The 22,714-nt window shown below is 35.2% G+C and overlaps 3 protein-coding genes across 4 annotated transcripts; 1 reads left to right on the forward strand and 2 right to left on the reverse strand.

The window, feature by feature from the left end:
• Positions 1-1,329: 1,329 nt before the first annotated feature.
• Positions 1,330-7,597, reverse strand: LOC132183179 (uncharacterized). The gene is made up of 8 exons (XM_059596588.1): positions 7,328-7,597; positions 6,201-6,345; positions 5,944-6,112; positions 3,263-3,533; positions 2,447-2,712; positions 2,145-2,360; positions 1,948-2,050; positions 1,330-1,694 (listed from the first exon to the last, which is right to left on the reverse strand). Exons 1-8 carry the CDS (start codon positions 7,476-7,478, stop codon positions 1,633-1,635), a joined length of 1,383 nt encoding a protein of 460 aa, XP_059452571.1. The 5' UTR covers positions 7,479-7,597; the 3' UTR covers positions 1,330-1,632.
• A 3,989-nt stretch (positions 7,598-11,586) lies between these two features.
• Positions 11,587-14,286, forward strand: LOC132167955 (rhodanese-like domain-containing protein 14, chloroplastic). The gene is made up of 6 exons (XM_059579008.1): positions 11,587-11,967; positions 12,084-12,130; positions 12,794-12,886; positions 13,121-13,259; positions 13,363-13,465; positions 13,863-14,286. Exons 1-6 carry the CDS (start codon positions 11,760-11,762, stop codon positions 13,975-13,977), a joined length of 705 nt encoding a protein of 234 aa, XP_059434991.1. The 5' UTR covers positions 11,587-11,759; the 3' UTR covers positions 13,978-14,286.
• A 355-nt stretch (positions 14,287-14,641) lies between these two features.
• Positions 14,642-21,311, reverse strand: LOC132167954 (vacuolar protein sorting-associated protein 26A). 2 transcript variants are annotated; one of them, XM_059579006.1, is made up of 12 exons: positions 21,125-21,311; positions 20,423-20,471; positions 20,211-20,285; positions 19,566-19,640; positions 19,355-19,427; positions 18,262-18,306; positions 17,942-18,053; positions 16,996-17,062; positions 16,477-16,521; positions 15,926-15,981; positions 15,500-15,675; positions 14,642-15,212 (listed from the first exon to the last, which is right to left on the reverse strand). In XM_059579006.1, the coding sequence occupies exons 2-12, from the start codon at positions 20,423-20,425 to the stop codon at positions 15,031-15,033; spliced, it is 909 nt and encodes a 302-aa protein (XP_059434989.1). In that variant the 5' UTR covers positions 20,426-20,471; positions 21,125-21,311; the 3' UTR covers positions 14,642-15,030. The 2 variants fall into 2 exon arrangements, with proteins under 2 accessions (XP_059434989.1, XP_059434990.1); XM_059579007.1 differs by having other exon boundaries at positions 20,211-20,311.
• Positions 21,312-22,714: the final 1,403 nt, after the last annotated feature.

Below are 22,714 nucleotides of genomic sequence, written 5' to 3' on the forward strand. Positions count from 1 at the left end.
TTTGACGAAGTTCATCCTGCTGTCAAGTTAATGCAGAAGATAAAGCTGGAAGCTTCTGTCATTTATTAGAACACATCTTGTTGTCAGCTAACGTCTTAATGCCAATTTTTTGGGCCTTAAAAGTTTGGATCTGGATCCCCTCCAATTGGGGAGAAATTGGAGAAATTGGAGACTCTCCAATTGTTAATTGTTGCCCTTCATTTTAAATTCAATGGTCTATAAAATCATTTAAACCTCGGCAAAACAAAAGTCAGCATTTAATGTCTCGATTATACAAAAGTAGCTGGCATTTTATAGACCATTAAATTTAAAATGAAGAGCCACAATTAACAATTAGAGAATTTTCAATTTCTCCTCAATTGAAGAGGATCTCAATTCTAAAAGTTTCCTAGGCACTCGGAAAGATTATTTAGTAGGGCAGGCACTTTTTGACACTACTCGTGATCTCAACATGAAATTAATGGGTTATAGTTAACCTATATAGTCTTTATACCGATACCTTGATATGACTTGAATCCGACACACGATATTTAGAACTAACAATTTTTTTACATAACCATCGAACCCAATACAAAATTAGTGAATTAGAGTTTAGGAGTTCAACTCGTTTAATTAAATGTATTAAGTTGAGACTGACTTATATAGTCTTATACCCATATTTCAACATGACCCAAACTTGTCATGCAAATATAAATTGCCATCCCTAAATTATGCTATACTATTGCTCTTTCACAAAAGTACCCTTCACAACATAATTTCCAAATTTAATAAAGTGGCATCATAGTAAAAATAATAATAATAATAATAATTTTGTTTCACCTTTTTCTTTCCTTTCCTTTCCTTTCATTAGCCAAACAATGGATGACTAGTTAACATTCCATCATGAACATTTGAACAAGAAAAGAGGCATTCATTAAATATCATTTCCATTTCCTATAATAGGGCTTAACCTATCCATTCTTCTTGAAAATTTGCAAACAAAATGTAAGAAATCAGCATTTTCTCATATTTACATCTTTTGAATGCATCCTCCTGGTCCTTTTCCTACTGTTACCGTTGTACGTGCCGCGAAGGCCATCAAAGTATTAGATAATTAATTTCAGCATTTTTAAGCATTGAACTACTATTAGAGTTCATGAAATGTTTTTGGGCCAACCAGAAGCTTGTTAAGGTTTCATTTGACACTCCAATAATCCAATATCACATTTTGATATCTCTTCCACCTCCAAAAAAGAAAGTTATGTGCAATGCAAAAACGTATGGTATCTGACATAGAATTGAATCCATCTACACATTGTTCAAGGAAAAATAAAATTGAAAGCATCAAAATTCATGAATGCAGCTTCAATCTGTATTAAGAAAGCTGATCTTTTCTCCCAGAAGAATAGTTGAAGATATATCTAATGCACTACATTGTTGTTTTAATGGCAGCCAAAAAGCAATTACAGAAAAGATTAACTAGCCCTTCCCCTCGCCCTCAATCTTCCATTGTTGGGCAGACCACCATCTATCTTATACAATATAACCTTCTATTAAAATGAATACAGCCTGAATCAAATAGTATATGGAATGAACCCGGTGGCCGGTTTTGACCTCCCAAAAATTCCTAGTAGTCTGTCAGCTCTACATCAATTAGATGTTTAATGGCTCTGCCTCAGTATCCTTCTCCTTCGATGATGCCCAATCTACTGTCTCTGTAACATATACAAAGTCAACTATAAGCACCAAGACACCATGAAAAGAAATGGGTATCAGATGATCCAGGTGCATATCTTTAGAGTTTGGATAAGAATTCAGGTCATATTGTAATTTATGGATTGAAGTTCGATAATTAGAACCCTAGTTGTTTCCAATGCAATGGTACATAAACCTGAATCAAGTATAGTGAAATTCAATTCAATTCGAAAGCTGAATATAAGTAGCAAGACTATAGTTCAGGGATTATACTTGGCTTGTCTGAAATCACCATGAGCCGCCTCTGCAAGAAACATGCCACGAAGAGGAAAATTGAGCACATACCAAACATAATAGTGATTGGGAACGCATCAACCTTCAAAGACAAACCAAAAGAACTAATTAGTCTCAGACCAATAAAATCTCAAATTCAAGCAATTTACTTAAGTATTTAAAGGAATGCTACCTACATTGTACAACACAATGCACACAAAAATATTGAGAGGAATGCGGAAGAAGTTCATGATGGTACTCCTGGACTCCTCAGGAATGTACTGGGACCTCATTTTCATAATGGACGGCCAGAATAACCCCACACAAGCCTCAAAAACACAGAACCCAAGAAGTTGAATACAACCTGTAAATGAGATGCTTCGACTTTTCACCTTTGAAGGTGTTACCAAGAACTGTTCCAAATTAACAAGTTAGAAGAAACCAGAAGAATATAAGATTATATCAAATATCAACAAGGTATGAACAAAAACAATCATACATTGGACACAATGGGAAGCAGAAGAGAAGCAGCGGAAACTGCAAAAACAATCTGCATGTAGCTCTCTACTCTAGCTGATGAGCGGGCCATCAACCGAGATGCAAGGGAGCTTCCCAACATTGAAGCCAACATAAATGTCGCAAAGATGAAACCATGAGGGATCTCCTCATCATTTGGGCTCAAAGCTGGAGTCCAGAGAAACACAAAGGTGTACATTGAACCTTCAAACAGCGACTGTATTGCACCAAGCAATGCAATTTTCTCATCTGAACCACACAAAGGTAATATGAAATGAGGTGACAAACATAATGAAGCACAACAAAGAAAATTTTTTTCAAGGAAACAGATAAATACACAATAAGGATGGCAAAAGAACAAGCAACAGGAAGAAACCAAAATTGGCCTGCCAAATGCCACCCAAGAAATCTCCTTGGACAAATTAAACCTTGTAAGGGATTTACTGAGAATCAATTTCTATAATTCCCAATATCTTGGATCAAAGAGAAAGTGCACATTTCACGAAAAGTATTATGAAATGCATACACTTGCTGAACAACACCAACAGGAAAAAACAGCAAGCTAATTGCTGTCAAAGCCAGCATAATCGACACATTATACAGGACCATCATATCATGTTTAAGTATCAAAATTATAATGAATGGAATAGTAGATCGCTAGGTGGAATCACCAGAAGATAATTCCACCCTGATGCAGGCCTGAAGATATGTAATCTCAAAGGTCTATGTTTAAGCATCCACAGGCAGTGATATTATTCAAAAGAACGAAATAAATGTATGTTGGACATTGGGACTCTACCAGAAGCAATGGCAACAGCAGCACCCTTGAATTGGGTAAGCAAGTCCTTGCTCTCAGAAGTATCTCCATAGTTCTCTGTCCATGATGATAAAATGATGGCCATACCAATGGCAAGAAAGCAGGAAGCAGCGTCGAAGGGTGCCACAGGGCCAAGAGACAAGGTGTCAACAAGTAAATTACCAAACAACCCAGCAACAATGGCAACAAGGCCATTGCCAAGAAATACTGCCTTTGAGAATGTGATCGACAACCATTGTTGCTCAAAGCCCCTCTGCACAGATTATAGGGACAACACAATTAAGATTTATTAATATGAGGAGATAAAAAGTCATAGAAGATATCAATATTCCTCGTTTATTAATACTTCAGGTTGCTTTTAACAAAAACGAACTGAAAATGTGATAAACTCAGAAAATGTGCTTCACACACCTAAAGATAATTCGTAAAGTACATAGAATGGAAGCAGGACACAGTGGACACTTGCATTGAAAATGTGATATTCAGAAAGAGTTTCCAAATAACTACAAAAGTTATACATAAACCTAAAAAGAAAGAAGTATTCTGAAGTTCAAATTAGGACAGACGAAGCATTTAATTTTAAGAAACCATCAAATAGTCCCCTGTTCTATATAACAAAATTGTGTTTTACTTATAAAAAAAAATAGTCCCGTGTTCTAGGTTTCAGACACCCATGACAGAGAGCAACCTTTCTTTTTTATTCACTCCATTACTTGTTAAGTGCTAAAATATTCACATTTTCAGCCCTTAACTTGCATGTTTTAATCCTTTGGTTTTAGTTAATTAAGTCATTTTAATTCATTTTTGTGTTTTTCATACTTTTGTAGGCTTTTGGAAGAAAATGAAGTAAATCTGAAAGATTTTGGCTCAAAAAGAGAAAAATTGGAGCCCCTGACACTGCGATCGATCACAGGGAACCTGTGATCGAGCGCAGTACCAGAAGACAAAGCATGAAGCAGGCCACGAGCGCACAATAGAAGAGGCTCGATCGCAGACCTGCGATCGAGCGCACACGGGTTGCGATCGATCGCACCCGTGCGCAGGAGACACATCAAAGCTGCAGCCAGATTGTCATTCTTTCCATATTAGGGTTTTTCAATTCCCAATTGTAATAGGTTTTGAAACCTTACGAAAATCCTAGGTTTACTAGTTTGTCAAGGACTTCTAAAGCCTATAAATAGACCCTTAAGTCTCTAGAGTAGGAGACTTTGAGAAGGAGAAGAATTGGAGCTCTTCTAGTTCAAGTTTCGGGTTTATTCTTTTCTTTTCTTTTCTTTTATTTTATTTGATGAACATCAACTTTATGTGTAGCTAATTTATTTAGTAGGGTTAGATTGAAGCCTTAGTTATGTTTAGTTAATATTTCAATATTGGCGACTTTGTAATGATTTTGTTGTGCTATTTAACTTGATTAATACCTGCTTGCATGAATTCCTCATATGTGTATGCCTGATCAACATATGTGTGTGTAATGGACTAGTTAGTTAAATCAATTTGAATGGCCGAGTCCTGGGTTTAAAAAAAGTAACAAAAGAATCCACACAGCGGTTCTTGGGTTAATCAACATGGGGAACCGGGAGTATACGCCCATGCCCTAGGCCTCATGTGTTTGTCGATTTCCATAGAGTATATGCTCTCCTAAGGAACAACTTAGTATACACCATGCTAAATCCCTTAGAAAAGAAAAGAGTTAGAGTATACGCCAAGCCTAATTCGTTGCTTAGGAAAATCTATAGCTTAAGGAGTATATGCCATGCTCTTAGGTTGACAAACATTAGATATGCATAACATGATCAAAGCATTGACATATTGTTATATTAGCTGAATATAATTAGTGGTAAATATCAAAGCCCTACCTTTTATTATCATCACTTAAACAATCAATCTTTGTTTTACTTAAGAAATTTATTTTTAAGCAAAGTTCAGCAATCCTCGTGGGAATGATCTTGTACTTGCACCATATACTACTATGTTGACCTTGTGCACTTGCAGGTAAAACGTACAATTATTTACCTATTAATTTATGTAAATATTTGGACAACATTACTTTCTTTCCTTCTTCACAGAGTATTATTACTATTTCTTTTCCTTCTAACAAATACAATCTAGAGTAGAAAGCAACTAGAGGGCATATGGAATACTAATATAATTTTCTATGGAATGATTATAAGTTACATAAATATTTATTTTCTGCTAATTATATTGGATGAATCAAACTTTTCATTGATAATGTCTCTCTTTGGGAATTTTACTGCTGAGTACCTCATCTGGCCAGACACTTGGCTCAACTACAGACATGTTTTGTATAATCAAAATTTTATATCAACACAGGTTTTTGTTTCGAAAGGACACAAAAAGTACACTCCTACCCCCGCGGCCCACAACCCTTTCCGGGGTAAAAGTCTGTTACTCTATGCTTGGTCAGCTAATTATAAGTCTGTTGGTCAGCTGTAAGACCTGGAGACTTCAATTACATAGATTATCCTTTAGGTTATTAAATGCCTTCAAACGTAAAGAGACTATAATGACCGCACAGTACCAGTTGCCAGTGTCTAAAGACTCTAAACAGTCCCCAAGAACATTTATATCAATAACACTTCTGAATGTAAATTTGTCAATTAACAATAACTACTATAGTGAAGGTTAAAGCAACAATCACTCACCTTGTTGTGTTCTGCTACAAGCCATGACTCAAAAGCTGAAAATAGGAGAGAAGTGGCGATACCTCCCAAAACACGGCCCAACATCAAAATCTTGTATTGAGGAGAATGCTTTGTAATGCAGCTCAGTATGTATGCTATGCAGTATGTCACACATGCCCTCTTTCGACCCCTGCATCCAGTGCATGAAGGTAAAACAGTGAGGAAACTAATTCAATCAGCAAAGAACGATAAAATCACAGCTTCCGAGAAAATCTCACTGTTTGTCAGCCAGAGATCCAACAATTGTCCCAAACAACATGGAGGACCCAAACCCAGCAATGAAAAGCTGTCCAATGTCCCCTTTCCCAAAACCATACTGACTATAAAGATAGTAGACATAAGGACCCTGCAACCAATCCCCGGCTATTGCCGCATAAACAGAAAAAGTTAGACAAAGAATTACAACTATCACTAGTAACTTCATTATAAACAGCTTTTGCCCTTTCCAACTACAACCAGAATAAATGTCTATAATTACAGGAAAGATCAAGTTATCATTCACCTTGATTTCCATATTGATGAAGATACAGTTGTGGAATCTACCAATACAATTATAAGATGCAGTCTCAACAGTTTTGGTTAAAACTGAGTATACCGACGGAACCCAACTAGATCCAACCGACAGTATCAATCACAAATCACAACATAGTCCTCTGATTAGACACCACGCCTAACAGAGGATGTGAAACAACAGCACTCCTTTTGGCTGCCAAGAAAACAATAAAATAGAAAACAAATTCTGAATGTTTTGCTTCGCTCGTGTTTGTCCTTAGAACTGAAAAGATTAAACCATTAAACCACGTAGTCGTCCAAAGCTCACTTTGAGAAAGACCGTAAGCTCTCTCAGTTCTCAAATTATCAAACAACTAACATAAAACATTGATTTGTTTCCTTAATACACCAAATTCTATCTATTTCACGAATGCAATCCAGATCCACTGGTGTCAATCACTTCAATATCAAAGCAACAAACCTTTAATGAGTCACTTTTAACATCTAAAATCAATTCAAAGCATCCCTTTCACCTCTCTTCTAATCCTTTTTTTCAAAAGCAATCAAAGCACTCCCAAAATGGTCAATTAACAGAACCCAAATCAACAAAAACAAAACCAACATAACCATATCGAGAAAACAAAGCAAGATCCCAGGAAAACGCATTTCTCATTCCCCAGATATCAGATCAGATCTAAATTCACCAAACCCACATACACACAGACACACAATCAAACATACATATAGATAAAACCACACATTGAGAGTTCTAAAATAGATCCAAGGTGATATTATATTTGTACGAGTTGTTCAGTATTGTGGGGTTGGGTGGGGTTACAATATGGTAGCATACCCATCATGAGAGAGTAAACGAGAAGGTAATTGTTCTTGAAGGAATTGAAAGCAGATGAGGTGTTGGTTCGGTCCTTGCTTGTTTTGCTCAGCTCCAGCGCTGCCACCACCGCTCCCAAACCCCCAAACACCAAATAGTAGAACATCTCCATTTTCACCCTTCTCTGTTCCTTCTTTGGGTTTTTGCACTCAGTTAGAGGCAAAGAAATGAGAGACCAAAAGGGTCCTCTGCAATCTGAGATACTGTGAGGTACGTGCAGAGAGAGTGAAGCATATCTATATATATATATATATATTACACTGCCCTTTTTTTATCTTGTGCAAGTTTTTATCTTTTTCCGATACAGAAACTTTTTTGGTTGTTATTTTGGTTTTATTAAAAAATTGATTGAGCGTGACGTGTTTTTATTTATTTTATTTCATTAAAATTAATTATTTAAAAAATAAATAAAAGAAAAATCACCCCAAACACTTGTGTAAAATATGTATGAATAATAACATTATTCATATAAAAATAATAAAGTTTGAGGTCCTCATCAAGGTAGGAACCTATGATCAGGGTGAGTAAGTGAGAATGTTTTTAGTTAGGATAGAGATTTTTTTTTTTTTTAAGAGAAATGCTTCTTTACATTCTGGCATTAATTTTGTGTATATCTTCATTGAATTGACATGCTTAATCTACCCATAATTAAAAAGAAAAAAAACATTAATGGTTGATAGAACATATCAGCTCAGTAGAGATATATGCCAAAAAACGGACATCATAATGCAAATAAGCAATTGGTTGCTCGAATTACCATGTTTTCGATTAGGATAAAGATATTTTACAACTAGTTGTCTGAATAGCTAATTATAGAACATCTCAATTCTTCCGGTTTTTAAGGGGTTGGATTTGACCAATCTTGCCAACCAACGTATGGGAGTTTCCCTAAAATATGGTGAATGTCCTTGAATTTTTTTTTTTTTTTTTTTTTTTTTTTTTTTTTTTTTTTTTTTTTATGGCTAAAGAGTGACATTTAGTTCCTCAATTTAGAGTTAGGATCCTCAATGTTAATTTTATAAAATAAAAAATAAAAAACCCTTCAAAAAATTTTCCTAAACTTTCAAGCGTTTTGATAATCTTTGGTGTTACTTTTAGCTATATGCAAGTGAAACTATATATATATTAAGGTTTAATTATGTTAAATTAAGTTGATCTCTTGATGTGATTTTATCTAATCTACACATGAGATTTCATCATATGGTAGTAGAAAATTTAAGATTAGTTCAAAGTAAAAATTTTCTAGGACAACATTTTATCTCAAACTGAGTTGGACAAATTATTATTATTATTATTATTTTGTCGATTTATTAAATTAATGTGTGTCAATTTAATAGAGCCGCAAAATGACAACCGTCAGATGCACAGAATTGCATAAGTGAAAGGGAATGGCGAAGCAGACGATACGAGCACGAAGAACGCGGTTTCACCTTGCTGTAATCCAATTCGGCATTGGCGTGCCATGTGGCAAGATCTAGGTTATCTGATTCATTTATATAACGGTAGATAGTGTTGGTAGTTGATGGGCCAATACGAAATTCCAAAAATAGCACGTCTTAATGGAATTGAAGGAGACACTTGACCCACTTAGTGAGTATGGGACCGTTAGATCATGTATAAAGAATAATTCCAATGAGCCGTTAAATGTCGTCAATTAAATTATATATATATATAATTGGTCAATCTAAATTTAATTTAATTGACGACATTATATATATATATAATTTAATAAATTGAATTAAAAGAAATTTTTTCAACCTAAATTTTTATATGTATAAATAATTGCAAAAAGAGGTGGGGGCATTGATTTGGAAAGGGTGTCATTGTTACAGCATTCATCAAGATTCAAGAACCAGCTGATTTTTTAGTGTCGGCAAAATGGTCAATATGATAAGCTGCCTGCCTGGCATAATTGAGCTTTTAGCCAAACCCCGATTGATTGCATGGTACCATAAGTCTCAATAACACCATTGTAGATGGAGACTCAAAGGGTAATTGTCTATGCTTCCATCAATCAGGTCCTCCTGATTGAATGATTGGCGACTGGAGCGGATGACAAACTTGTCGTCGTTAAATTTTAAGGTTAATTATCATTTTAGTATCTAGGTTTTTACGATTTTTTTTTTTTTTATTAATTTTTAATTTAGGTTTCAATTTATATCACATATGGTACTTGACTTATAGGTAAATACTAATTTAGTGCATTTGTTACTATTACGCCAGCTAAACTAACAAACTGCCATAGAGGTGATTGAAAAACCACTCTTATAACCTGTCTAGGGGTGGCCGAACTACTCCTAAGGCACTTGGGGGTGGTTCAACCACCCCCAATGGCCAAAAAAGAGTGACCAAAACCACTCACAACCAGTCATAAGGGGTGACTGAAACCACACCTATTGCAATCCGTTAGTTTAGCTGGCGAAATAGTGATTACTGTACTAAACTAGTATTTATTCATAAGTTATATACCATATGTGACACGAATTGAAACTTATGTAAAAATTTAAAAAAAAAAAAAAAAAAACATGAAAACCTAAGTAATCAAAAGATAATTAACCATTTATTTCAATCAAAAAGTTCATCACAGTATAAACTGAACGGCTTTCGAAAAGTTGGTTTGCTTGTTTAGAATCACCCCCAGCACGTAGATTGATGCTCTTTATGCAAATTGAATAATTGTACGAGTGATGTTGACTTAGAAGGGGTGAGTTTGTTGTCAAACAATAATTCATTTCCACCGCCTCTTTCTCCCCTCTGCACTATTCCTTTTTCCAGTGGAAACGACCCTCCCCAGAGGCCCCCTTCTGTTTATTTTGTTTCTTCTGTTGTACTTTAAAAAACAAGGTGGTGACCAATGACCACCGACTTTGTTCAATTGCAAGTTGCAACGATGTCGGCATCTCAACGTTTTTGACCTTTAATGGAACCATCGACCATGGCCCATGGACTACTACTAATCACGAAACAAGGGACTTTTAATTTTTGCTTATTTGTTTTTATCTCGGTTAACTTTTTATTGATACATAATATTTTTACAAACTGGCCTATACGATATGACACGGGACAATTTATTATATTGATCGTTTCAAGGAGTTAATTTGGATGAAATTTCTATTATTTTTAAATTTTTTATTTGGTCTACGAGTTTAATGAACAATTATTATTTTTGTAATTCAATATTGGAAAAGGGTTACATGAAAGCAAACATGAGGGGGGCAAACAACCGAAAAATTGGTCATAAAATGACTTGGTCCAATGTTTCTTGGATAAAACCCCAAGAAAATAGCCGCCTTAAGAGACGGTTGTAGATGTAGACCATGAGAGAGCCTGCTTGCTATTGCAGTAACAAGAAGTTGCGTGACTTGATGTTGAAAGAATTGTAAAAATTGTTAAAATGATATGATCATAATCATTTGATATTGTCTGATGTCATGTTAGAGTCCAATAAGAATATATCTCCATAGATTTTATAGTCCAATAAATAGTTATATTCATTCCTTAATAGAGTCGTCCAATTAAGTCTATTATGTAATTAATAGTATATTATATCTCTATTTAAAGGGAAATTATCAGTATGAGTTGATTATTGTTTTAGAATATAGTTTGTTGTTTTTTGGAGGTCAAGGCTCCTTAGAAGAAGTCATTGGAGATCACCGCTTTCTCGAAATAGTCGATTTATCATTTCCTATGCTTTGTTATTAGTTGATTCGCATCAAAGAGGGGTTTCGAACTAAAGACCCACAAAAAGGATGCCCGACTGCTTGAGCTCAAAGGACTTCGATTTATTATGTCTCCACAACAAAATATAGGGCATATATAACAAAGGAGACAAAAGCCAACAAAAATAAAAAAAAATAAAACAAATAAAGCCAGCTTCGGCAAAGAGGAAGAGTATAATGAACAATTTGAATCGCGTGTAGGTCATACGGTGCGTTTTTTGTTATGGTTAACAGAAAATGATAGCGAAAAAGAGAAATTTACAATTTGAAGGGTTTGATTGTCACTTTTTAAAAGTTTGATGGGGCTATTGGAAATGAGAGATTTATTTTAAGCCCTTTGTGCAAATAACGCTATCTTAAAATGTAGAAGAGCAAATTGAAAGACCACAGCAGCCAGCTCGGATGAACGATCATTTGAAAGCCTGCAAGAAAACAAAGTGATGGGTTGAAAGATATCCAAATAGGAATAGGCCCTTTAAGATATCCACCACAAACTCAGATTCTCACACAACTTAATATCCAAAAGTGCCCATATGACCCACTCCACTCACCTTCCCCAAGTGCCCAAAAAAATCTATCAACACAACAGAAGCACAAGTAGATCAAATGATACAATTATAAACTATTAGCAACTAAAAAGCTACAAATTTCCAAGCTGCTTGAAGCTTTCAAGAATGGCTACCATGACTTCAATTCCCCTGCCCTCATCTTCATCCTCTTTACATCTTAATATTTACTCCTCACTTCCAACATTTTCTCCAAAACATACCCATGATCATGTGCCCTGCTGGTTCAGACCCACGAGGCAAAGATTGTCATCAAAGACTTTACCAAGGGGCCTGAGAATCAGAAATGCAGCCACTAAGCCTGCAAAATCACCAGGTACATCTGAAATATTCTGTATGATCACTGACATAGCTATTAAGTTGTTTTGATATGTTTAGCTCCTTAATTGACACTGATTTTCACTCTTTCTACTCTTCTCTTGGAGGGGTTAGCTGAAGAAGACTGGAAGATTAAGAGGGAATATCTGCTACAGAAAAAGGTACTGCAGCTCCATCTCTCTCTCTCAAAAACACACACAGAACACAACTTTTGTGGCAGAACCTGCGGTAATCACAAAATTAGTGTCTTGCCGAGTTGTTGATTCTGTATCACGTTCCTTGATTTGCTTAATCTAAGTTTAATATTGCATCAAATAGCACTGAAGGATTTTAGAGGACACAGATTATCAGAACTGGATCGAAAAGTAATGAAAGGAAACAATACATAGAGTAAGATCATTGATCATGGAATGAAGAATGGATGCTATGTTAAATTATCACTAGTCCCAAAAGCTTAAATGGATGGATGAATTTAATTGTTTAACTTATATTGTAACAGAAATGGATTACTCTATGTGGCCACTACAATCTTTCCTATCTCTAATGTTCTCGTCCATGCTAAGTCAAGTACTAGTCACGTTTACGCTATCACTTTGAAAGGATTAAAGGGCTAGTTAATTTGAAGTTCCTAGAATCATTTAGTAAAGAAACAATATGAGACTTAACATCTATAAGTTATTATATAATCTACCCACTTGGTGTGTTATTCATATTTCCAACATGGGATTGGGGTGTTACAGTCAAGCTAGACTAAAACCTGACAGAATGTGGTGATGCTTATTAGAGCACTAGATATATATTCTAAGTATATTTCTATTTTGCAGGTAAGGAGTGTGGATGTAAAGGAAGCTCTGCGCCTTCAGAAAGAAAACAATTTTGTGATTCTTGACGTACGGCCTGAAGCAGAATTCAAAGAGGTAATCCGCTTACTGTATGTCTGTGACTTCAAATTATTGATGAATCAAGATTTTTACTGACCAAGTTAAGGTGCCTTGGTAAAGACTAAAAGGACTCTTAAGTAATATCTCTGGGAAAAGAGTGGAGAAGACTTGATAATTGCCTGATTTGAGCCTGTTAATTTCTCAGAAACACATTCTTCACATCTTTTTCTTTTGATTTTAAGCATTTAAGTAATGTCCTTTTGCATGTAGGCTCATCCACCAGGTGCTATCAATGTGCAAATATATAGGCTTATAAAGGAGTGGACAGCATGGGATATTGCCAGACGTGCTGCATTTGCATTTTTTGGCATCTTCTCTGGCACAGAAGAGAATCCTGAGTTCATACAAAGTGTGACATATTTACCTAATGATGCTTCTATTCTGCTGCATTGATTTTTTTAAGACTATCGAGAGTTGTTTAGAAGTAACTGAAGTTTGACATATGCTAACAGGTGTGGAATCAAAAATTGATAAGAATGCAAAGATAATAGTAGCCTGCGCAGCTGGGGGTACAATGAAACCAACCCAAAATCTCCCTGAAGGTCAACAATCCAGGTGGTTCCAGTCCTTTGTTTTATATCAATTATTTCCGTACTCTTCTCTTCTCCCTTGAGACTTCATTTCGGATAGAAATCTTAAGCACTTTTCCTGTCTGAATTGCTATCAATTTGGGCTGAAAATATGAGAGAAAATTCCTATAAGACCCATCTGTCCGAGCAAGTCTTAGATAGCTCACTCATTTATTGAGGCAGGTAACCCAATAGAGATTCTCTCACATCTAATGGCATTCAAATGTGGAGAGAAACTCGTAGAAGTAGTGTCTGGCTATATGTAGCGGGTAAAACATCAGATGATGCTCATCTGCCTGGCCAAGCATGTGGGTCAAACTTGTTGCCTGTTAGTGCCCAACCGAGAAAACTCAATGTTTAACATATGGTATTACTTCATGCAGGTCACTGATAGCAGCCTACTTGCTTGTCCTCAACGGTTATGCCAATGTCTTTCACTTAGAAGGGGGCCTTTACAAATGGTTCAAAGAGGAACTGCCATCAGTTACAGAAGAGTAAAGAATTAGACGGTGCTTCCAAAGTCGCTCAAGTTTTGTCCCAAATGAGACTATCAATGTACTCTCATCGTGATTCACTCTACTTTTCTCCCAAGTGAATCTTCTTTGTATGAAGACCAAGGTGTAATTATATTGGAGGCTTTAATTGAGGTCTTAATAGGAAATGCTTTGGCGTTTTTTTGTATTTAAGAGGTAGAGTAAAAAAGGGTCTATAAAACAAAAATGAAATGCTTTTAAATTATATCAGACAAGCACCTGATCAGACAAAGGAGAGAGAATCCTCATGCATAATGGATTGGCTTCCTGTAAATTTGCAGAACACCTCTTAAACTAATAAGGCTAAGGCTGATCTTCATTTTTCTTGAGCAATAGTTGTTGGGATATTATGAAGAAAATTGGTGGAGATCCAAATAGCATCACCAAGAAAATCAATAATAAAGGGCAGTTGATTTCCTACATCCTTTTGAATATTAACAAATGGGTCTTCCACCACATCCCAAACAACTTAAGTAAGCAGAAAGAAATACTATATTTGTACTGCATTTACCATTTGGGCTCTGTTGTTGGGGTGTCCTCCCTTTTTGTGTTTGTTTTAATCGTGTAATCCCTTTTCCTTGCTTGCTTAGAAGAAAAAAAAAAGAAAAAAAAAAGAGGGGGCAATCACAAGTAAAAACAGTAATAATTGCATCCCGATGGAAAAACCAGTCACTTACAAAAATACAAAAGATAAAAACAGAAGATGCTAAATAGTTCAAACAAAACAGAGAACTTTGCTGCAATAGTAAGCCACAATGGCTGATTTCAGATTACAGTGTCATAACAGTGACCACATATCTTCACCGCCCCAGCATGGTCCATGTACATAATTTGCAACAACGTCGTATGAAAGCTCCCACTCAGCAGGAGTGCCAAGCCATCCTAGCCCTTTATAGAAACAAGTTTCTCTGACTATCAAAATGAAAACTAAGAAAGCTTTACAAGGCTTCGTGAGGCAATTGATCGTCTTTTTCCCCTTCAACTGGGATCCAAATCTGATACCATGTAAGATAAGTAATCAGGAAGTTTCCTCCTGAAGCCTGTATATGGTGATTTCCTGCTGCTTAAAGTACCGTCGGTCCTCTTCATCGACTAGAACAAGATTCAAATAATACTTCACACTGAATTTGTTATTGATGTTTCGATATGTAGGTGTCAGTTCATAAGGGCTAAGGAAGAGTCTGATTGGAATTGATTCGCCTGTAAAATAAGGACAAGATGATAAGCCACCACAGTGATGGGCAATCAAATAACATGACTGTCATTTGTAAAAGCATAAACTAATTAATTGTTTAGAACTTTTGTTACCTTTGACCTGATAATCTCAATAAACTAAACAGATTCAGTCAAATTTTATGTTTGTCATAAAAAACAAGTGTCTGTTTATTGTAAATATAACATAGTTGTTCACTTCTATCTCCCGTCTCTTTGTTGGTATTATATTGGCTGGGATATAACGAGAAACAGAAGAAGAATTTTGAGCATACCTCTAACTGGAGCACCATCCATCAACTCAAATTTAGCAAGCGTCTCTGTCTCAACATGGGTATTGGCCCCTGATCCTGTTGATTCTCGTCGCCTGATCTCCAGATCCATATTCTTTAACTTGATTCTTACAAGAAGAAAGTATATCTTGCCGATAATAACATCTTTCAGATGATACCTGTACATTTTTCAACACCAATAAGCAATGACAAACATGCTCCCTTCCAACTTATGCTACACAAAACAATTAAGTTTCCTCTGTACTCCTGAATAGTTAGACCAAAAGGCTATTATTTATTGACTGAACTGGCAACAATGTACAACCGACCCACCCTATACACCCAGGTTTACCCAGATCTAAATACAGTCGGTCAGGCAATCTTAAATTTCAACTGAAAAATCCCAACTATAGTACATGTTCGACATACTTGCTTTTGTTATACTCAAACTCGATGTGTAGGCAATCTTCAATTCCAACTTCCATCTGCGTAGACCATGAAAATTATGAGAATCCCCAGTTACATCAGTTAAACACAGTGACGTAGACAAATGAACATAACCCCAAAATGATATCCAAACAAATGGGTAATTGGAAGCAAGAGTCTTCACTCTATCAATAAGTATTTTAATGACCCCATTTTTTAATAAATTTTTTTCAATATGATAAACCAAAAAGCATTATTCAAGGTCCTTACAAAGGCAAGTTGAGACAGCAGTAAAGACACAAAAGGTTCCCCAACAGTTAAACACAGTGAAGTAGACAAATGAACATAACCCCAAAATGATATCCAAACAAATGGGTAATTGGAAGCAAGAGTCTTCACTCTATCAATAAGTATTTTAATGACCCCATTTTTTAATAAATTTTTTTTCAATATGATAAACCAAAAAGCATTATTCAAGGTCCTTACAAAGGCAAGTTGAGACAGCAGTAAAGACACAAAAGGTTCCCCAACATATCATATATTACTGCACTCACCTTAATGCTATTGTTAATTGACGGTAGTGGGGAATAGTTGCGAACCTGATGCATAGAAAAGGCATCAATATAAACAAGAAAATGGAATGCTACAGTAGTGAATATAATTTGCCCTGGATAAAGTAATTTTGTGTCATTAGTGAAAAATTCTAAAGGAAACAAACTGGAAAAAATACATAGGTATAACTTGTGTATCCGCAAATGTAAAACTAAACATAAACAGTACACTGGAAAATATAAGAAGTGAATAGGAAACAATGTACAAAAGTGAAGTTGAAAGCAACTGGTGCATGACCAAGAAAAGACAGGTGGAATATTACTTTCTAAATTACGTTATCACAATCAGCTGGGAAATTATTACATACATTTTTCAATAAAAAGAGAGAAATATAAGAGGTTCCTCTTTCAAGAACATCACTCCCGAAATTAAAATTAGATAAAAAAACTAAGAAGCTATATAATAGCACTTTTTGCTAATCACCAATTACTGATATACAAAGAAAAGGAGAGAGAGAGTACCACAAAATCTTGGTATTCCACTATGCTACCAGCATAACCACGGCTGATTGTGACTTTCAGGACATACCTGGAAAGAGGAGATTCCAGAATATCATAAGTTGTCGATGCTAACATCATACTCCCATTCGACTATTGCCATTATAATTACAAAGCAATATACTTTAGTCGATTTAACAAACCAGCGTGCACTTAATCATAACCTTTAAAATGAAACAATAAAGACACCATAGATATCAAGAGCAGGCAGTGATCCCCGAAAAAGTATCACAAAGTTATCAATGTTAACATCATGATTACCATTAGACATTAAAACTAAATAGCAACCCTGCAATTGGCAATTAATTATTAACATTGCTAATTACCTAATAAGGGTTTACATAGGTATTCTCTCCTTATGCAGCAAACATTTAAACACACTAATATGTTAAAACTTCAGGAAATTCCAGAAGCAAAGACTGATACACAAAAAGGCTGGAAGGAGTGCTGAAATAGTAAAGAATCAGCTGAATTCTGCATCATATGGATGTGCTAAGATATATTAGACTTCAAGTGCAGGAACATGAACAAAAAACAGGCTTTAAAATGTTCAATCACATGAAACCTATACTAAAAAGTATCATTCATGTCTTTTAATAAACAGTTAAAAACACAATTAAAGGGATGCTGCTGCATTTGATTATCTCTTAAGGGGTGGGGGAAGGGTCTGTTCCTAACCTAACATTATTCACGGTTTAAAATGCAGTCATAAAGCAGGCAACTACATTTAGGACCAAAATATAGATGATGCATGAGCAATTAATATCTTACTCAACATCTCCAAGTACTCGGATCATTTTTATAGCAACAAGTGGTCAATCGTAAACACCACAACCACAAAAGAGATACTACGAGAAAGTATGAATACACTGGCCAGCAATGAAAGCCTACAATAAGATAAATAGCTTACCTAAGCCTCACATTCGCCCCATTGTATGTCTCGTATGGCATTTCAACTGTAGAGAATTCAAATGGATATGATTTCTTCTCATATATATCTCCAGGAACATCCAGCTCGCGAACTAGAAACAAGGGCAGTAAAAATAAAAACCAATTCAAATTGATATGTCTGCCCATTCTTAAATCTTAGAATGACAATTGAAGGCACAAAACAGATTGCAAGAAAAGAAAGTCTTTTGTGTGTGTAATTTGGGGGGGGAATTAATTAGAAACAAAATCAATGACACCTTATAATCAAAATTAAGGACAATGAAACTGAAGTATACTCACCAAGGGAAGTAAAGTCATAGAAGTTGCCTCTATCAAAGTACATCTCTGCAAGCAAGTGAAATTTTATTGGAGATTATATAAAAGTAAGAAAAAAAACTAGTCCTATAAAGTTCTATCTAACAGCAACTACGGAGCAAGATATATATACACAAAGGGAAACAGAAGAACAATAAGACTAAAATATGAATAAGCTAGTGGAGTAGGTGGTCCCTTCACTGCCCGTGACCAGAATCTTTTGAAGTGAACCAAGCATGGACGATTGCTATCATAGAGAGGAATTCCTTGTAAGAAGCTAACCATAGAAGCAATAGAAGCACAATCAGAGTATTTACAATTCTTTGTTTTTCCCCACACATTATTTTCAAGTACTCAGAGGTTAGGACCATCTCCAATCAATCCCACAGAATAGTACCAAGGAATACATAAGCACAACGACCTAGAAGACAAAATGTCAAAAGCAACTACATAAGATGATATATATGCTATTATTCTGTTGTGCAGGTCCGCTGCATAAACAGACACTGCAAACATCTTTTTTTTTGATAACTAGTAGTCATGTTTTATTGAGACACTGCACACATCTCAACTAGAGAAATACGACATATCATACTTGTTCAAATCTTAGTGGTTGAGTGAATATCTTGATCGTAACAGGTCTAGTCCAAATTCTCAAAAAAACAAGAGTAATGCTAGAAACTACATTTTTATCCCACAATGTTAACGTGGTAATCCCAACCAACCATTGGATTAATCATTGTTATAAAGAAAAATAAAGAAATAAATTTTATAAAAAAAATCCAAGGGTTGCTTGGAATCCACGTTAGCATTGTGGAATAGTTGTACGATAAAATGTAATTTATAGCATTATTTTTTAAACAAAAGTGTGGTATTTAAAGATTACAATAGTGCACTTGCTAATAAAAAATCCTTTGGCTGTTGTACTCTTAAATTTTCAAATATTTCTTAAAACCAAGAATTCCATAAATGCCAGGGGTTTAAAAGGAAAATGTTATCCTATGTTTCTCTCACAGAACTTATCCTTTCACAAATCATTGATGATGTAACACATCGAAACTTTGCAGCAAAAACACACCTATCTGACCAAGGAGCTCAACTTTCACTCCATTGTGATCAACCTTCTTTCCTTGAATTGGTTCTATCGAAATCTGAAAATAAACACATAAGATCAGCTATAACTGTATTGACCAGAAATTTACATAGAAAATATTTTTTTAAGTAATGCTTTTAAAAATCTCTAATCCTTAAGCAATTCCTGTAGCATAAATAGTCTATCTATCAAATACCTTCCCAGCAATGTTTTCTTGACTTTGGAAAAGCGGGACCATGACTGTGTGACCATTTTCCTTCTTAATAGGGACCTACGTAAGCACATAGAGAACAGCAAAAAAGTCCATTGTAAGACCATAACCAAAACAATTTTTATCAAATTCAATTTCAGTAGAAATTAGGTTGTATGTATTCACATGGACATTAAAGTGTCCCCACAACCCCCCCCCCCCCCCCCCCCCCCCCCCAAAAAAAAAAAGGTGTTATAGCCACCAATTCAGCAGTAATTGGCCAATATTTTCCTAAGTAAAACTCCCATGCAGTTGCAGAAAATGTAAGCTTATTTGATACATGAATCATTCCATAGACAGGACAAGTAACATCTTTAAAATTTACATCATAGATACTATAGTTACATTCTCCAAACCACAAAAAAATCAGAATTGCGAACAGTCTATGTATCATCATTACTAATTTCATATCCATGTCATGTCAAGCCTTAAGATCAGCACCGAGAATAAACTAATTGTTCAATACAGTGACTTATTGGAAACGTCTAGAAACTGCCCTTTTTTACCCAACTTTTTTCACGTCCTTAAATGAAGTCAAACTTGTTGGTACTAAAAATGGAATACTGTACATAATGAAAATCAATAAGCTACCTGCTTGCGACTTTTTCCATCGGAGAATGTGATTGAAATGTTGCAGGATGGCTTGAAAGCTCCAATTAAGTAATTCTGAGACAAAGGAAATTGTAAAAACACTTTTTTTTTTAAAACAAAAAAAAAATTGAGATCAGTGCGACATTGAATCAGACAAAATAAAAACAACAAAAAAATACTGGATATATGTTAAGCTGGTCATGCAAACTTACCATCCTTATCACAATCAAATCCCAAATCCTAAAGCCTTACTCTGCGCACCTGCAAAATTCAGTGTTGATTTTAAGCTGAAAAGCAGAGCAACTACTATAGCTAAACTTTCACAATCACCAAATACCAAGTTAAAGTTCCTCAAAAACGATGCCTTTTACAGCCAAAATAGAAACCCTAAAACGAACGACACACATGCTATAAGCTCACAATCAATGCGTGCACATCTCTCTATGTTCTATGCACAAAGCATAATGTTACAATATCAGAACTAAATTAGAGAATCCAAACTCAAATTACGCTGAAAATCCACTAACTATACAGTACATACAGTGGTCAATCACCAAAAATACTTTCCAAAAAAAAAAGTGGTCAATCACCCAAAAAACCCAAACCCAGATCCTAGATATATAAAATCTGTGTATGTGTGCGCTTGTCTATGAATGCGTTGACATATCCAATTCCCAAATTTTCCTGCATATTCAAACCCTCTACAACACATTAACATAACAAGCTCTGAATCACATTCGTTTCGTCTCTAAGTACACCTGGAACTAGATGCCCAATCAATCATGCAAATACGGAGGGGGAGAAACAAATTCGGACCAAATTAAAACCCAAAAAGAAATTAATTAAGGATCAATTTGCAATTCGAATAATAAATCAGATTCAGAGTTGGACAGTTAGAGAAATCGGTTACGTACCTTAAGAGTTTGGGTACCAAGAAATTAGGTACGGAAGCGAACCCTAGATACGGGGATTGGGAATTTGGGCAGTAGGAGAAAGATCGAAGCTGTTGATCGATGTGAATTTGACAGTTCAGGAAATGGGGACGAAGAACACTACGATGACTAGTCCTCAACGCCCATTACCATTAGACAACCGAGGTCGTTCTCACGTGAGATGCACGTGATAACATGTGGAGTATCAAATTGAGAATTCCACAAGGCTGGGCTAGGCCCGACTTTATGTTTTGATATGGAGGCCCGACCTGTGGTTCAAGGGCTTTAATTTGGAGTTGGGTTGACAAACCCAAACCCAAACGGATCAGGATCCTTGTCTGGATCCGCAGGTGGTCTCAATTGTTATTTTATGGTCTACAGACTATAATTTTATTTTGTTGTATTTAAGAGTCTATTTATTGTCATGTCATTTAAAATTTTTAAATAATCTGACTTCATATGCATTATTAAGTGCAACAAAACAAAATCTGAACTAAGAAATAGAACCTCTTTATTTCTCCCAACCCAAACAAACATTTCATTTAAGTTTGCGTTAATCTTTAATGTAATCTATTGAGAAAAAATTTATACTACAAGCCCATCAAATTCTGGGCCTAATGGCCAAGAATAGGCCCATAAAAATATGAATTAAATAGCAAGAGCTATTTAATTAATCAATAGATAATATATTCCAATTAGGATTACATTAGAATAAACAAGTTCAATTATAACTCAAGCTCCCATGAATTCAAGATTATTTATACAAGATCTACTCAAGATTATCTACATGATGGTTGTTGAGTTCTATCTCAACTCTAGACTCTCAAACCAATTCAAATAAGGAGAACTAGTTCAAATTTACTTCAACTCTCCAAGCCTATAAATAGGCCCCTACACAAGGTACTAAAACATCTTAAATAATCTACTATCTTCTCATATTCTCTCTCAGAGCTCAATTAGTTCATTTGAGCGCCTCGGGGAACACCTGTAGTGATTTGAATACACAACGACGTATTGAAGACCACCATGTTGAAAATTGTTCTAACATAACCTTAAATAGTAATAAGTGGAAATTTTGCTATATCAACATTCAAAATTTTCAAAATGTTTTAAAAATATAATAAATGAGAAAAATTGGGTTGGTAAAAATGATGAATGTTTATGTGAAAAAAAAAAAAAAAACATTTAATTGGAAACCAATGGTTAGGATTTAAGAAATTATACTAATAACCCAACATAAAGAGTGTAACTCATTTCTAATGCTTCTGCTTAGAGAACCATTAATGCTTTTGATAAGGGAATAAACTATAATGGAATAATAAAGCAAGAGCTTTGCAGTCTTTTATTTTTATTTTTTTATGGGTCAAATAAAATTGAAGTGGAGAATGAAGATGATCACAAGGATTTGAGGTCACTAATATGGACCCAAAAAGGAAGGAGTAAATGAAAAATGCTCTTGATGATGAGGTTAAAATTAGCAGATTGGATCCCTTCCTTATTCGAATCAGGCAATTTTGGCTAAATTATGTAAAAATATTTTTTTAATCAGAATTTTGCTGTCAAATAGAGTGA

This window comes from Corylus avellana, chromosome ca1 (genome assembly GCF_901000735.1).
Source record: "Corylus avellana chromosome ca1, CavTom2PMs-1.0".
In the NCBI taxonomy this organism is placed as follows: domain Eukaryota; kingdom Viridiplantae; phylum Streptophyta; class Magnoliopsida; order Fagales; family Betulaceae; genus Corylus; species Corylus avellana.